This window comes from Nymphaea colorata, chromosome 4, assembly GCF_008831285.2.
Source record: "Nymphaea colorata isolate Beijing-Zhang1983 chromosome 4, ASM883128v2, whole genome shotgun sequence".
Taxonomy (NCBI): Eukaryota; Viridiplantae; Streptophyta; class Magnoliopsida; order Nymphaeales; family Nymphaeaceae; genus Nymphaea; species Nymphaea colorata.
In genome coordinates, this window is record NC_045141.1 from 11,535,854 (window position 1) to 11,551,675 (window position 15,822).

Sequence of the window (15,822 nt, forward strand, 5' to 3'; positions counted from 1 at the left end):
TCTTCTTCTCCATTGTCGCATCTTTCTCATGGAAACACGGCATTACCCATTTTCTTTTTGGTTTTTAATTTATTTACAAGAGGTCAAGATGTCCTCGATGATCTCAGAGGAAAGAGAAGGTTTTCCTCGTTGACAAGACGCGTGAAAACTGAATCACATGGATCGATGTGATCTTAACGGAGGCAAGAAAATTAATGGAAGTGGACGGGGGGCTAAGATCTATGTCTACAAAATTTCATCATATGCATCACTATATTTATCGAAAACCCAATAAGGCCGAACAAGAATTGTTGATGAAAGTTGGAACTTTATTTTTTCCACAACTTAAAAGAAAGTTTTTTTTTTTTTATTCTGTTTTTCACTTTTAAGCGCAAATGGGGAGGTTTGGAGACTAACTGAAAGCAGGTCTCCAACTCAAATTCTAAGGTACGCATCTTATATCGTAAGAGAAGTGGGTCTTGACCTAAGAGCAAGAAAAATGAGGAGGGCTTAGGCTGTGAGACACCATCTCACTCACCTGGAACAGTAGATATATCACGAGGCACAGTGTTGTTGGTTGAATTAAAGCTTGTAAAGAAATTAGTGTTTAATTGTATTAGTTCGTAAGATAACTAAGTTAAAAGGTGCACCATTACCGTTATTAACGCCTAACAGAGCTCGGCCTGTTTTTCCGACGGCGACCTCTTTTTCCGACGGCGAGACTTTGGACTCGCACACCCGAAAAAGAAGGTGCTGTAAATATTGGTTCCCATCATGGGCGCGTTCCGTCGTTTCCACGTTCAAGCGCGAGTTAAGAAAAGGTCATGAAAAAGAAAGAAGGCACGCTCGGCTGGCCATGGATGCTCCCTTCCTCCCATAGAATAAATAGGACAAGGACGGGCACAGACACAGAAAGAGAAGAATTTTAGTTAATGTCCTTAATTCAGAGCAATTATCATGTATAGCTGGAGAGCAGTTAATGCCTCACACTGACGGTGCACCAAACTTCCCGTTCCACCGAAGAAACATCTTCTGCGATCTCTGTTGCTGTGTTGCTCCGTGCTCCTGCTGCCTTCTGCTCACTTGCGTTGACTACATTCTGAGCAATGTAGGTTCGGAGAAGCCTGATCCGCCGGGAATCAAGGCTCCAGGGTTTTAAGAAAGGAATGGTGATGGCGAAAGGACAGGATGGTCGCCGAGGAGGAAAGGAAAAGCGTCGGTACCCTGCATTTTCTGCCGCCTACTTCAAGCAGAAGATCCTTGACGCCGTTAGCTGCGGCGGGACGAGGCGGCGGAGCGTGGACATGGAGGCGGAGCTGTGCGTGCTTCCGGCGGTGGCGGATGCATGTGGGGGAAAGAGATCGGAGCGGCTGGCGGAGCTGCTGATGGTGGAAGCGAAAGAGGAGAGGCAGCGTGGGGAGGCGGAAGCGGAGGAGGTGGTGAGGAGGAAGGTGGAGAGGTTGCAGGGGTTCGAGAGGGCGGTCAAGGAGTTAGAGGGCGGGAAGGACGAGGAGGAGGATGGGGTCATGAGGAAGGTGGAGGCGGCGATGAGAGTGAGGCGGGCGTGCAGGGACGATGCAGAGGCCAGGGCGACTTTGGCAATGCTGGGCGCCATTCCTCCCCTGGTGGCGATGCTTGAGTTGGCGAGCTCCGGCGCTCGAGTCGCGGCTCTCTACGCGCTTCTCAATCTCTCCATCGGAAACGATCTGTGAGTAACTCTTCCCCCATCCTCCTTCCATTGTTGCTTTCTCCTGTTTTCCCCACATCGTTTCTCTGGACTTTTTGTTTTCTTAAAAATTTTCATCCGTTCTGTTTCCGGAGGCGACGACGGAAGGTATCCTACTTGCCATTTGTCTTATTCTTCTTCGTTCTTCTTCCGCTTTGGCTTATCTGCTGTCGCGTAGGGTCTGGCTCCTGAAACTACTTCTTCTCGCTGATCTTCGTCCCCTCTGTGGCCATTTGTTTGTTTGAGTATTATTACTAAAAGTTGGACGCATTTGTTTTTTCTCGCTTCTTGTAGTTTTCCTATTTCCCTGATCTTCTCCATTCCTAGATCAATTGCCCAGTTGCTACTGATCAGCATTATGGCGATTTGTTATTTCTCTACCAAGGAATTCAAAGTTTCATACGCTCAACTTGCTTTCTTATTCTTTGTGGACATTGTGCCCTCTGCTATATACTCTTGATGGCCTTCTCTTCTGATCCTTCCCTCATTTTCTATGTTTCACTAATTTTCCTTTGCTACTTAGTCGGGAACAATGGTGATCATCAAATTGACAACATTGCTCTGTTCAGGAGTTAGTCTTGTTCATTAATGATTCAGTAATTTACAATGGAAGAACTGCACAGTCAGATTTTCCCAACTCACTTAACACTAGCATCTGCAAAATAGTGAAATCACTTTTCATGATTCTCTCCAACCTCACACGTGCTTTCCTTGGGAATAGTCGACTCTGGTGTTAATTACTTGAAGAGAAACGCAGGGTCAGCGCTGTTGAAGTCTTTTATCTGAAAGTTAGCAATGTATTCTTTGATTGTATATGTAACAAGTACGACCCAGGTTCAAATATAACAGCTGTAATGCTATTTGCTACTTTTAAAAGCATCTGGATCTATGGTTCTATGTAACAAGCCAACAGTAACTGCTCGAATCAACAGTTAATTCATCAGCCATTTGCTTACTGTAATTTCCGGAACAAGTTTCCGGTGACATTTTAATTATCCGGCACCACCAACAGAAATAATAAAAGAATAATTGTAAAAAATATTCTTCTTGGTTTCCATTTTCTGCAGGAACAAGGCTGCGATCGTGAAGGCCGGAGCGGTGCACAAGATGCTGACGATGGTTCAGGCGAAGGGGGAGGCGGAGCAAGAGACGCTGGAGGGCGTGGTGGCTAACTTTCTGGCCCTGAGCGCCCTCGATGCCAACAAGCCCATCATCGGCTCCTCCGGGGCCATTCCCATCCTGGTCGGAGCCCTCCGGCCTTCCGGCGGCACCTGTCGGCAGTGCAAACTCGACGCCCTCCGGGCCCTCTACAACCTATCCATCGCCCCCTCCAACGTCCACCTCATCCTCGAAGCCCAGCTCGTCCCTTTCCTTATCAGAACTCTGGGGGACATGGAGCTCAGCGACCGCATCCTCGCCCTGCTCGGCAACCTCGTCTGCACGCCGGAAGGCCGGAAGGCGGTGAGCGCGGCCCGCGACTCTGTCCCTATCCTCATCGACGTCGTCAACTGGATCGACGCCCCCGACTGCCAGGAGAAGGCAGTCTACATCTTGATGGTCATGGCTCACAAGAGTTACCAAGATCGCCAGACCATCCTGGAGGCAGGTGCCGTCTCCGCCCTGCTTGAGCTCACGCTTATCGGGTCGCCATTAGCGCAGAAAAGGGCATCGAGGATACTCGAGTTCTTGAGGACTGATAAAAGAAAAGAAGCGTTGGATGATGGTGAAGACGATGAACCAAACTTCAGTAGCAACAATCATGGTGTCAGTGTCTCCGAGCCTATAGTCGATACTGGCAGAGGATACGGCAGCGGCCGATTAAGAGGCGGAGGAGCTGACGCAGAGAAAGGGATGAGCGAGGAGAAGATGGCGGTGGCCAAGTTGGTGGAGCAGAGCCTGGAGAGCAACTTGAAGAGGATAGCAAGAAGAGCCAATCTACCAATAGATTACTTCACTCAGTCAGCAAGATTCAAGTCCCTCACCGCATCTTCTACCTCCAAGAGCTTGCCTTTCTGACAGACGGTGGAAACCCTCCAGTTCCATTGTTGCCATTTGTTTTGATCAAAAATCGCAACTCCGAATAGACGTATTCACATCTTTTCGTCATCCAATTTGATCAAAACAACTTGCAACAATTGAAAACTATGTAGATCGAATGATAAGAAGAAGGAACGTACATAAGATTATATTTGTTTTTACACCAATATCGTCTCAAGCTCTAAAACTGATCGCAACTTAACGAGCTGGTCCTGACTCAGTGGTCTACATTCACAGTCACTCCACCAATCTGTCGATGGTGACCGAACCATGGCGTCGACAACCAAAATGAATGTCTTTTGTCCGGATTAATGAAGACGCAGAGACGAGGGTTTATGTATTTTGAGACCGTACCTGACTGGTTAAAGTGATTAAAATGATCGCTGGACTGGTTGCAGTCGATCAGTTAATGCCAACAAGACTTTTTGAGGGCGGAAGAAGGCCGCCATGTGTCGGTGGTGGAGCCAGATTTTTCGGACGCCATTGATCTTTTAGCCCATGTGGCTGCAACAGAGCTGTCGGCGTGCCCCTGCTTTCGACAGCAGTCATTTCTTTTTTCATTTTTACTTCACCCGCAATGATCGCTGTTCCTGTTGCCCTCGGCAGCCGCGTGGTGGCCTGCCTGCGTCTGTAAAAAACCTGTCATGAGATCTCTTTGTTTCATATCGTTCAATGGCGACTCATGAGTCATGAGGCTAATGACTGAAGTGTGTCTTGCAAATGAGACTTGGTTTTTATTTTATCTTACTTTTTTTTTTGCATAGCGGATTTTGGCGATTTAGTTTGAGTTGTTTCTGAAATGCTGTTGAATAATGTCGCATATGATTTGAGTAAGGATTGGCTTCCCTTGTGTTCAGCTTGTTAATATTATAATCTTCCTAGAAGCGTATGGCTACGTGCGGTCATCTTTTGCACATTTTATGTTATTTTGAGCACAACTGTCCTCGTTTAAGTTATTTTGGCAATTATAATTTTTGCATGTAAGAGGATTATTCATCTTATTCTTATTGTTTTCTTCCTGTTTTGGTGCCTCCGAATGAAATAAATTTTCATTATACTTCAACTTACACATATGAATACCCACTTTTTGCAACCAAAAGAGTTGCTACCCCAAGAGTTCAAAACAGAGGCCAATTGCTTACTAACACTCAGTTCATTGTTACACTGTAGTTGAATAGAGTTTTTTCTATATAAATCACAAGATTGGATTGAGATTTTAATTAGGGCATTTTGAGTGAGCAGCCAAGTGAAGGCTGAAGCCCCTTCCCTTCTCCTCATCCTTCTAGGGTTTATAACTGCTTTAGGGTATTTTAAAGTATAGCGCTTACTATGCTTTAACTTGTATATCGGTACTTTTTTTGAGCAGAGAGTTGACGTCATGGAAATTTGAAATAGAGACTGGCCACCCATTAAACCTTGGAACTTTAACACTTTCACATCTCTTTATTTGTCAACTCGACACCAATTTTAGTAGTTAGTAGGCCAGCTCTATGCTTAATTTGGGACTACGTATATGCTTAGTTAACTCACCAAAAGCCCATTAGCCCGTATGCGTTTTAAAAGTAATTGCACATGAGCATACAATAAGGGTCACCATGCAGTTGTTAACTGCTTAATTAGTCATTAAAGAGCCGATAACTATGAGAAAAAAGGTTATTTGTGGGGAGGCCCATGTAGAGTAGATTTGATAAGTTATGAAAAAGAAAGAGACTATTATTCTAAATAAGGCTGCCAGTCTCACTATTCTAGCATCTTGTTATCATGTGCAACTTGCAGGCTGTGTGATCTGAGTTGGTCAAACCACTCAAATATGTTTACATTTGGCGCCCTACTAATAGCTGTACTCTGGTGAAGAAAGATTTACAATCCATCATGCGAAAAAGAGGCTTGAATACTACCACCTCTCATACCCTTGAATTGAGTTATGTGCATACCCCTGTGTAAGGGTGAACACGGGCCCGAGTTCAGTCAGCTCAAACTCGGCTCGACTAATGAAACCTCGAACTCGAGAATAGCTTGACGGAAGCAGCTCGAGCTCGACTTAGCAATTATGTGTTCAGCTCAAGCTCGACTCGATTATGGCTCACAAATTCGTTTGAATAGAATTGATATTCATTGTTGCGTGTTGAACTCGAGGTCGACTGGATTAACGCTCAGCAAACTCGTAAACTTGTTTGAATATATTGACTTGATTAAGGCTCGACAAACTCGATTAAGGGTCAAGTTACTCGGCAATTATGTGTTGTGCTCTAACTCAACTCGATTATTTGAATGAGTCGACTTATGAACTCGAGCTCGACTTGTTAAGCAAATAACTTGGTTCAAACTCATTCACAAGCCGAGCTTTAAGGAGTCGTTGTTCACCCCTACCCTTGTGCTTGACAACTACCACTCCTTCATGCCCTCAGATTAAGTTACACATTTGGGGTCGCACACTTCTATGCATGAAAACTACCACCTTTGGTACCCCGAGATTGAGTTACGTGCACAAGTAAGCACCAAAAGGGGTGGGCATATTTATGAAATTATTTATAAAATAATGAGCATTTTAATTATTTTTACTTTTTCGCAATATATTTTTACCCTTTTAAAAAATTTAATGTTTGTTTTACACCTCTGTAGCAGTTTTTGTGCATAGCGATAAAGAGATACTGTACCCTTAGATGTGAGACCTCTATAAATCACTTTTACAATAAAGGGAGAAAAAAGGGGGGGCAAGTTCAAGAAGTGCACTTTGGATGATTTTGAATAATTGAGACCAAAGTGGGACCCGTACCCTTGGAGCACACTTCCTGGGCCTTTCAAGTTCCAAGCCCACCTACCTCATTTAGTTCTCTTGGAAAACCCCCACATCTTTACATGCAAAAATTAACGTCACTATAGCTGCATTCATCTTAAGATTAGTAAACTAGAATTGATTCCACTAAGACTCCAAAAAAAATTAACGTCACCATGTACATAAATTTTTTTTAGTTATGTACAGAAAGAAATAGTATTAATTAATTTTAGAGAGAGAGAGAGAGAGAGAGAGAGAGAGAGGGAGGTCATGCGTCAAATATTAAAATGCACTTTGATTAAGATACAAAATATTGTATAATTTTCAATAAAAACATTATATAATGCTGGGCTTAGGCCTGATCTGGCCGAATCCGGACAGACCTTCATGGGGCAGCACCCAAACCAACCCGAGCTATTTTAGCTGGTGTTGAAAAGAGCTGAGCAGAACCTTTGTGGTTAAAGATTATTTCAGTTTGTCTGACTCAGCGTGCCTCCGTTGGCAATTGTTTTTTGTATAGTACAGTATTATCATTACGTTATTTAAAAATAATAATTTTAATAAATTTAGCTTAGTTGATAAACAATTTGGGTCGAAGTCAAGTGGGCTACCAAAATTAATCTTTAGATATTAGATATAGATCAATTCGAGTGAATACTTGGAGAGTGCAACTAATTGGTGACAGTCTAATCGTTAGTTTGATTCATGTGGATGCTATTTCTATGGACAACAAATGGTTGGTAGCAATAAAAAGGAGAGGGCTTTGGCCCTTCTTCAAGCAGCTTCCATTCACCCGATCAATTTGAGTGACTCTCGATTTGTGCAACCTGACCTACTTTTAATGACACAAATGACTTAAAAGGTAATGTTTGATCGCTGTTCGACACCAAGAATTTAAAAAAATATAAAAGTTGGAACAATTTTAAATTAATTATTTTTTAAATTTATATTTCCATTAGCTACACCAATATATAAGAAGAAATTACAAACATAATTTACTATAATCTTTATATCGTTGATCTAGTTATATTTTTTTAATCAAACTTCATTTATATTAATTTTTTTTGTTATTCCTTACAATTTTTTAAAGGCATGTTTGTGGGAGTAAAATTAGAATAACCACATTTACTAGTAAGCTAGGGTTGGCCCAGTAATTTTTGAACGTTGCATAGACATAATTAATAATGTTAGTGTACCTTTCATTGAGCATTAATATATAACAAATAGACAGATATTAGAGAGTTTTCCATCAGCATCGGCATGCAGGGATGTCGATATATCTGATTTGAATCAGATATTCCATTGAATTGTCTTGAAATATACAAAATAATAATAATAATTGATTAAGAAATCAAATTGGATTCAAATTTAAGAAATAACATCTGATCAAATTTAGATTTAGACTCGGATATATATAAGTACCAATTACATTCAGATCAGAATTAGCTTGAATAAATATCCTATATGCCATGCCCTTGCATTTTGAAAGTCAGGTAGATTCAGTTTAAAATTCATATTGGGATGTTCATTCAAATATCAAATTTAGAGTGTGAAATTGGATTTTGGATTCAGATATGACTTTTCCTCATTCACATTTGAATCAGCATTCTAATTCAAATATGTGAACATGCGAAAAAGCACACGGTTAGTGTACATTTTATTCAAATCCAATCCATTGACATCGTCAGTAGACATGCTATATTTGATAGTGAAGTTATGAAAATGGTGCTTCTTATATCCACTTGTTCTTGGGAGCATATATATACACTTGGTCATTATTATGTTTAAATAATTAGATTTTTCATGAACCAATAAAAAATTTAGGTTATGAAAATGGCAACAAAATTAGTTCACTAATCCTGAAACACAAGGGTCATTTGATACCCTTGAATTTTGATTGTAGAAATAAAATTCTACAAACAAAATTCCACCTCATACTGGACTTGGAATGAAAATTCTTGTTCTAATTTCCATTTGTTTTCTATATTATACCATTTTGATTGAAAATGATGTGTTTGTAAAACAGTAATTAAAGTCTAAAATTGATTATTAAAACCATCATGACATCCCCTTATGGTTAGGGATGTCAACATCACCACCTGTATCCTTTGTCTTGGAGCTGGAAATTGCTTTTACAACAAAGAAGAGAAAAAGAAAAAGGGCCCCAGCTTTCAGTGAGCGCACTTTGGATCATTTTGAATGATTGAAACCAAAGTGGAACCTATACCGTTGGAGCACACTTCGTGGGCCTTTCAAGTTCCAAGCCCACAACCTCAATTACCTGTCTTCGAAAACCTCCTCCACCACACCTTTACATTCATGTACGCACACACCCACACATACACACAAAATAGCTGCATTTTTTTAAGCTTAGTAAGCTAGAATTGATTCCAGTAAGTAAATTCTCTAATACTCGAAAAAATATAATTAAGGTCACCATGTACATTAAAAAAAAAAAATTAAACATGTAGAGAAGAAAGTTGTAGTATTAATTAACTTGAGAGAGGGAGAGAGAGAGAGAGAGAGAGAGAGAGAGAGAGAGAGATTATGCATCAACTAATAAAATGCAGCTTTCATTAAGAGATAAAGCATTGTGTAATTTTCAATAGAACAAATTTACTAGAACAGCCATCCAATTAAAAAGAACTTTATAATTTATTTCCGTGCATTGCACCTTCAATTCAGACGGACTCGAGCTAAAATAATTGAGCTGAACCTGAGTGGTTAAAGATTATTTCAGTTATCTGGCTCAGCCTGCCTCACTAGGCAATTGTTATTTTTGTAATATAGTATTATCATTATCATTACATTAATTTTAAAAAATCATTTTAATAAGTTATTTTAGTTGATAAAAAAATTTGGGTCGAAGTTGAAGGACCGATCTAATCCTTATCTCTGATAGAGATCTAATCCTTATCTCTGATAGGGTCTTGGATCTTTACCAAAATGAATGTTTATATTTTAGGTGTCGAGCAATTCGGGTGAATCGCCTTGAGACACATAGCGTAGTTGGTCAGGTTGGTGGGTTGGTAAGAGCCCGATTGTCTGTTTGAGTCCAATTTATGAACAACAGCATTGTGACACTTTAGTTGATGGATGTACTGTAGATCCACTGAAGTCTCAAAATTGACTCTAGGAACAAAAGAAATGAAAGAGAGTTTAGGACTTTCATAGGGAAATGAAAGATGTGATTGAGGTATTTGATAAATGTGAATGTTGTGATTTATTGCATATGCATTGCCAGAGGCAATAATGCAATTAAATGAGATTGAAAGGTAATTATACCTGTAAGGTTATGATGGCTAGCTAAGAATGTTAATGTTATGTGTAGCCCTCGCGTGAAGGCATTTGGAGGTATGGGTGCACTCGTGGAGTGAACCAACCTCATAAGTTAACCAGCCATTTTGTGAATGTGCAATTATAATGATAGGAAAGAAAGAATAAGAGATGAGAGGCCAGTGGGCTGTGGCAATGTGTTTGGGAGTTGTCTCGCCTTCACCTTCTTAGGGAAACTTCTCATTTACCCAATCAATTCGGGTGAATGGTGATTTGTGCAGCCCTATTTTCAATGACACAAATGACTTAAAAAAGGTAATGATCACCATATCTGTGTGTTGGACACCAAGAATTTTAAAAAATGCAAAAATGTTTAACAAGTTTAAATTAATTATTTTTTAAACTTATATCCATTAGCGCTCCTTTGACACCAACAATATAAGAATCAATATTTACAAGCATAATTTACTATAATTTTATATGGTTGGTCTAGTTAGATTCTTTAATCAAACTTCATTTATATTTAAAAGTTTTATTCCTCAGATTCTGAAAGGCATGATGGGAGTAAAATTAGATTAACCACATTTATTAGTAATAACTAAAATCTTTAATATTGAAGAAACTAATGCAACTATATATATATATATATATATATATTAAGAGCTCTTAAACTCAAACGGCTAGGCCCGCGGTGGTCGTGTCTTCGGCCTACGGCCTCCGAGGTACCACGTGACGGATGGTGGGTCAAGCCCGGGCTAAAGCGGGAAATGAAGCAAACTAACAAGTACCTAAGCAAAAACAGAACTCCCACCCGAAACTACAAGGGGGTTAAGGAGACGATACCGGCCAAGGTGATTCCTTGGCGACGCCGAATGAGATCCGAGGCGAATACCGTGCCTCGGATATTGCAGCTACGGACCAGAGAAGTCCACTTGAGGCGAGCCTCCTCGAAGCTTGCTGCAAGGGCTAGGAGACCAAATTAAAGGCTTCAGACAAAATATAGAATGATTATTTAATTGCTTCCGATTCTCCGTGACAATTGGAACTTTTGTCGAGGAAGAGATTATTAAAATTTAAGATCCAACTAATGAAGAGATAATTGAAGGGCTGTGCTGCGTTTCTGCATCCAAACAGCTTCGTCTTTGCCATGTGCATCACGCTTTAATTTTATAATGCCAAAAGCAACCTTTCACAACATCGTAGAAATTTGATTTCATTTTTTAAAGTTACATAGACATTCTTAATTAATAATGTCCGTGTACCTTTTTCACCCAGCGGTGATGTATAATAGATAGATACTAAAAAGCTTTCTATCAACATGAAAGGATGTCAATATCGGATATTTTAATGAATTGTCATGAAAAAATCAGATAAAAATAATAATAACCGATTAAGAAATATAATTGGATTCAGATTTAAGAACTACCATCCAATCATGCTCAGGTTTGGACTTGGGTATACATAAACACTAAATACATGCAGATCGGAATTAGTTTTAAATAAATATTTTACATCTAATGCCCATATATTTTGAAAGTCTCCAGTAGAAATCCCTATGGTTCACTTTGCTCGTGACATACGCCTTTCAAGCTTGAAATTCGCCCCTTTTTGGAGACTTTCACCACCTTCCCTAGAATCAAGGTCTCACGATGAGCCAGTGCATGAAGCTCATTCACATGTACATCACACCTCTTAGGGTGGTTGCCAAAGCTCCGAGTGAACCCGAAATAGGCCATGGACTTGGATCTACCAAATGATAAGAATGCCTCTGAGATGAAATCATAAACCACCTTGCCATGGTTATTCACTTGACCAAAAATTGTATGTCATTAGTGGCGATCCCACGTTTTTTATGGCTTTTCCAGAAACAAAAATGGATGAGTGACTTCACAAGAAGATTGTCTTTCTCCTCTGGACTTCTGACTAAAACAGAACCTCTAAGGAAAACCAAAAGTGGATTTCTTCTTGGCCCTTAAAATTCGTTTTCTGGTGTGAATTCAAATATCAGATTCATATTGTGCAATCGGACATGAATTTTCTCATTCACATTTAAATCCAAATTCCAATTCAAATATGTGAACATGCGAAGAGCCGGACATGGTTAAGAGTACACCTGATTCGTTGACATCCTTATTGACATGGACAGGCTATACTTGATAGTGAAGTTATGAACGTCATATTCACTTCTTTTTAAGATTATATTTATACACTTGCTCATAATTATGGTTTAAATAATTCGTTTTTTATGAACCCACGAATTTTTTTATTATGAAAATGACAACAAAACCAGTTCACTAATTGTAAAGCACTCAATTGCTTGACTACAATTCACACCAACCCGTCAATTTGGGATCCAATATTTCAGGATTTTCTTAGGAGGTATCATGAAAAAAATGAAAGTCTAAATAATACTTCCCCAACACCTCCCCCTAGAATCGCCGGTAGGCTCCGCCCTGATGAAGCCTTGGTGGGCCTAACAAGGGGAGGCACAGAAGGGCCTGCCTTGCTCTTGCTTGTGAGGTATGAGTGTATACGAGAGAGTGAGAGAGAGAGAGAGAGAGAGAGAGAGAGTGGAAAATGTACAGCTCTCGGAGCTGATCAAATGATGGGTGGTCCTCTATATATATATATATTGTGTGTATGTATGCACAAATTCTATGCCATGCATTGAATGCTATATATATATATATATATATATATATATATATGCCATGTATTGAATGCTACTAGATGGCAAAAAGGTAAAAAAACTGTTTCTGAAAGCATCACAAAACATTATTAAAAGTACCATGGAACTGTTCTTCACATCATAAATTGTTGCTAATGCTCATGTGGCGGCTGTTTTAGGTCAGATTTTTAATATTTAGCCATCCAGCACACACACATACATACCAGTGGCAAAGCCACATAGTGACTGGTGTGCCACACCAGCCTCACAAAGTTTATTTGCTTTTAGATTAATAATTTGATATATTTTAGTGTTTATATATATAGGTGCCCCTAAAAACATAAAAGTTATTGAATTAGTGCCCACACCAGCCAAAATTTCTGGCTCTGCTGGTGATACATACACATACTTACATAGATAATATATAAGAAAGTGATCATAGAAAAGTACGAACAAGATCAGGATGTGCTGAGTTCTAATTTGCACTCTCATTCCCTCTAATCAGACTTGACTTAGAAGAGTTATCGGAACATTTAATTTCCAATGTTTTTATTTGTGGCACTAAATCAATCACTTATGCATTTGCAGTTTTTTGCATGGGCTCCGCAGATACTGACTTGTAAAACTTACTTTTCAAAGTAATTAAGCATATCTTGTGCTATTGCAACCCAGGGATGATGTCTTTTGCTTCGAGAAAATGAGTGGGCTGAGCATTTGGGAGAAACATACTACAGATTCATTTCTTGGAGTTCCATTGGAAGCTAGGGTTTTTAGGAGAGAGATCTTGGGTTGTCCAGAAGATTATCGCGCTCTTCCTAATAATCAACTAACGAGATCACGCTCTTCCTAAATAATCAACTAACGAGACCATTTATGGTGATTGTTGAGGCATCAGAGAAGAATGACGCTAATGAAGAAGATTTGTTGAAGAATATTGTTGTAAAATCTTTCCTTCATTAAGAAGGGGACCTTCCTGGCGTGAGTCAAAAGTGAGGATGAAATAAAGATGGTTCTTCAAAAGGGCGTTGTAGACTTACAGGGAGGATTTTGGTGGTTAGTATGTGGATTCTAGGTAATTCTTTGGAAATTGAGGATAACCTACGTCTGCCCTTGTCGATTCAACTTTTTGCGGTTGAACAAGTTGTAGAGCAAACGTATTTTCCAGTGTTACTAAGGCTTTCGATGGGGTTTTCATGCGGATGTTGAATATTGGCATAGGTCCAGTTAGAGTTTTCGCACATCTGTTTTGAAGTTCCTTTAAGATTCATCCCCAAATCTTAAGTAGAGTTGACATTGGGAGAAGAGGTTATCGATTGATAAGTCATCTATGAATCTTGCATCAAGAATTGATCTACATGCAATTACTGCAGATTGTACAAAAGCCATAGGTGAGGAGGCACCAGCTGGTCCTTATTCCTCCCAAAATGAATGGACTTCAGTCAAAATTTCTAGAGTGAATAGTAGGAGGAATCAAGGTAACTTGCCAGTAAGGGAGTAGGAGGAACGCTAGTGTTAGCAGGAATCAACAAGTTTGAAGTCTTCAACAAAGTGGATGAGGTTGACATGGTGGGTGCAGCCTAGATGGAGGACATGCAGATCGCCAGCTTGTTAGACCGATTTGGGTGATGGCAAGATTAAAAACCCTTTAGTATTCCAACACTACACCGACCAAGTGTAATTGATAAGGAAAAAATTGTTGACTGCTCAGAGTAGACAGAAAATCTACGCCGATATTCGACGTAGAGAGTTGGCTTTTGAGATTGGTGATCATGTGTTTTTGAAGATTTCGCCTACTAAAAGTGTTTTTCGATTTGGTGTTAAGAGAAAGTTAGACTCGAGGTTCATTGGACCTTTTGAAATCTTAGAGAAGATTGGAGAGGTGGTATATAGATTGGCACTACCACCTAATTTGGGTCATGTTCATGATGTTTTCCATGTTTTCATGCTTCTAAAGTATGTATCGAACCGTACGCATGTGATTGACTTTCAAGATATTCAAGTGCAAGATGATTTGACAATGGAAGAAAAGATTATTAGAATTGTAGATCAAAGAGAGCAAGTGCTTCGCATGAAGAAAATTCCTTTAGTAAAAGTGGAATGACAATACCATGAGTTGAAGGAGAGCACATGGGAACTCAAGGAGGATATGCGAAAGAAGTACCCACGTCTGTTCTTGCATTGAGGTATGATCTAAATTTCGAGGACGAAATTTTATTTAAGTAGGGTAGGATGTAACTTTATTTTGTTTTTGGGCAGGTCGGGTCGGATCGGGACCCAGACCCGGACCCAAAATCCTTGGCATGAAGGAGCCCAACGCGAGGGCTCTTCTCCCTCTTCTTTCCCTCTTCTCCACCATCTTTCTCCTGGTTGCCTCTCGTGCCAGTGCAGAGAAGAAGAAGAAGACGGAGGTGGTGCAGGGCGGCGACGAGGACGGCAGCGGTGGCACGGGTAAGCCTCTGATATCTCTCCGCCTCTTCCTCCTTCCTCGTCCTTCTTCTCCTCCTCCCTCCTACGCAGACTCTTCCCTCACCATCAGCACCCTCTCTCTGGCCGTCTTCCTCTTTTCTCTCGTGCTCCTCATTCGCGTCTCTCTCTGCGGTCTCTCTTACTCCGTCTGTCTGTTTCTCCCCTCTCTGTCTGTTTCTCCCCAACTGTCCGAACCCTCTCTACTTGCCCTCTCTTCTCTCACTGCACTTCCTCTCATACCGCCAGCCTCCTCCCACTGACAGCTCTCATGCTCTCTCTCAGTTCCAGCATCCCTCTCCCTCGTTGTTCCCTGCCTCCCCCAACAGAACCAATCCCTTAGCCGAACTCCTCCTCTTGAGCATAGTTTTACTTTTTCTCACTAGTTGTGGCTGTTGGATTGAAATTACAGTTTGTGGTGCATCTTTCACTTCATAACAGCGAATAGAAGGCGTTGTGGTGGCAGCATTGCATGATTTTAGCCATTTGAGAACCTCTCTAAATCGTGAGGTGGCTGCCGGGAGGACTGCAACAATTCAGACTATTTAATTGGGGTGAGCAAGGCATAATCGAGCCTATAGTGTTGTAATTTTTTCTGTCAGAGCATGTATAATTATTATTTGAGCATGCTAGAATTTAGAATTGATGATTTGGGATGCATATTAGCGATGTTGTTTTTTGGAGAAAGTTTAGTATTATGTTGGACAAGCAATGATTCATGCCTATGATGATCTTTTAAGCTTGAGGTGTTAATTTTCGAAGCTATTTGGAAACATTGAAGAGATTTTGATGTGGGTGAGAAGATTTAGAACCGTTTTAGTGAGCACGTGGCGCATGCTTTTGTGAACGGGTGAATCTTGGCATTATTTGGGGAAAGAATACGTAAGTTGGATGTAA

At 40.4% G+C, this 15,822-nt stretch overlaps 1 protein-coding gene across 1 annotated transcript; it reads left to right on the forward strand.

Annotated features, from left to right (window-relative positions):
* Nucleotides 1–852: 852 nt before the first annotated feature.
* Nucleotides 853–3,909, forward strand: LOC116253707 (U-box domain-containing protein 7-like). Its single transcript, XM_031628673.2, has 2 exons — nucleotides 853–1,687; nucleotides 2,773–3,909. The coding sequence occupies exons 1-2, from the start codon at nucleotides 1,146–1,148 to the stop codon at nucleotides 3,719–3,721; spliced, it is 1,491 nt and encodes a 496-aa protein (XP_031484533.1). The 5' UTR covers nucleotides 853–1,145; the 3' UTR covers nucleotides 3,722–3,909.
* Nucleotides 3,910–15,822: the final 11,913 nt, after the last annotated feature.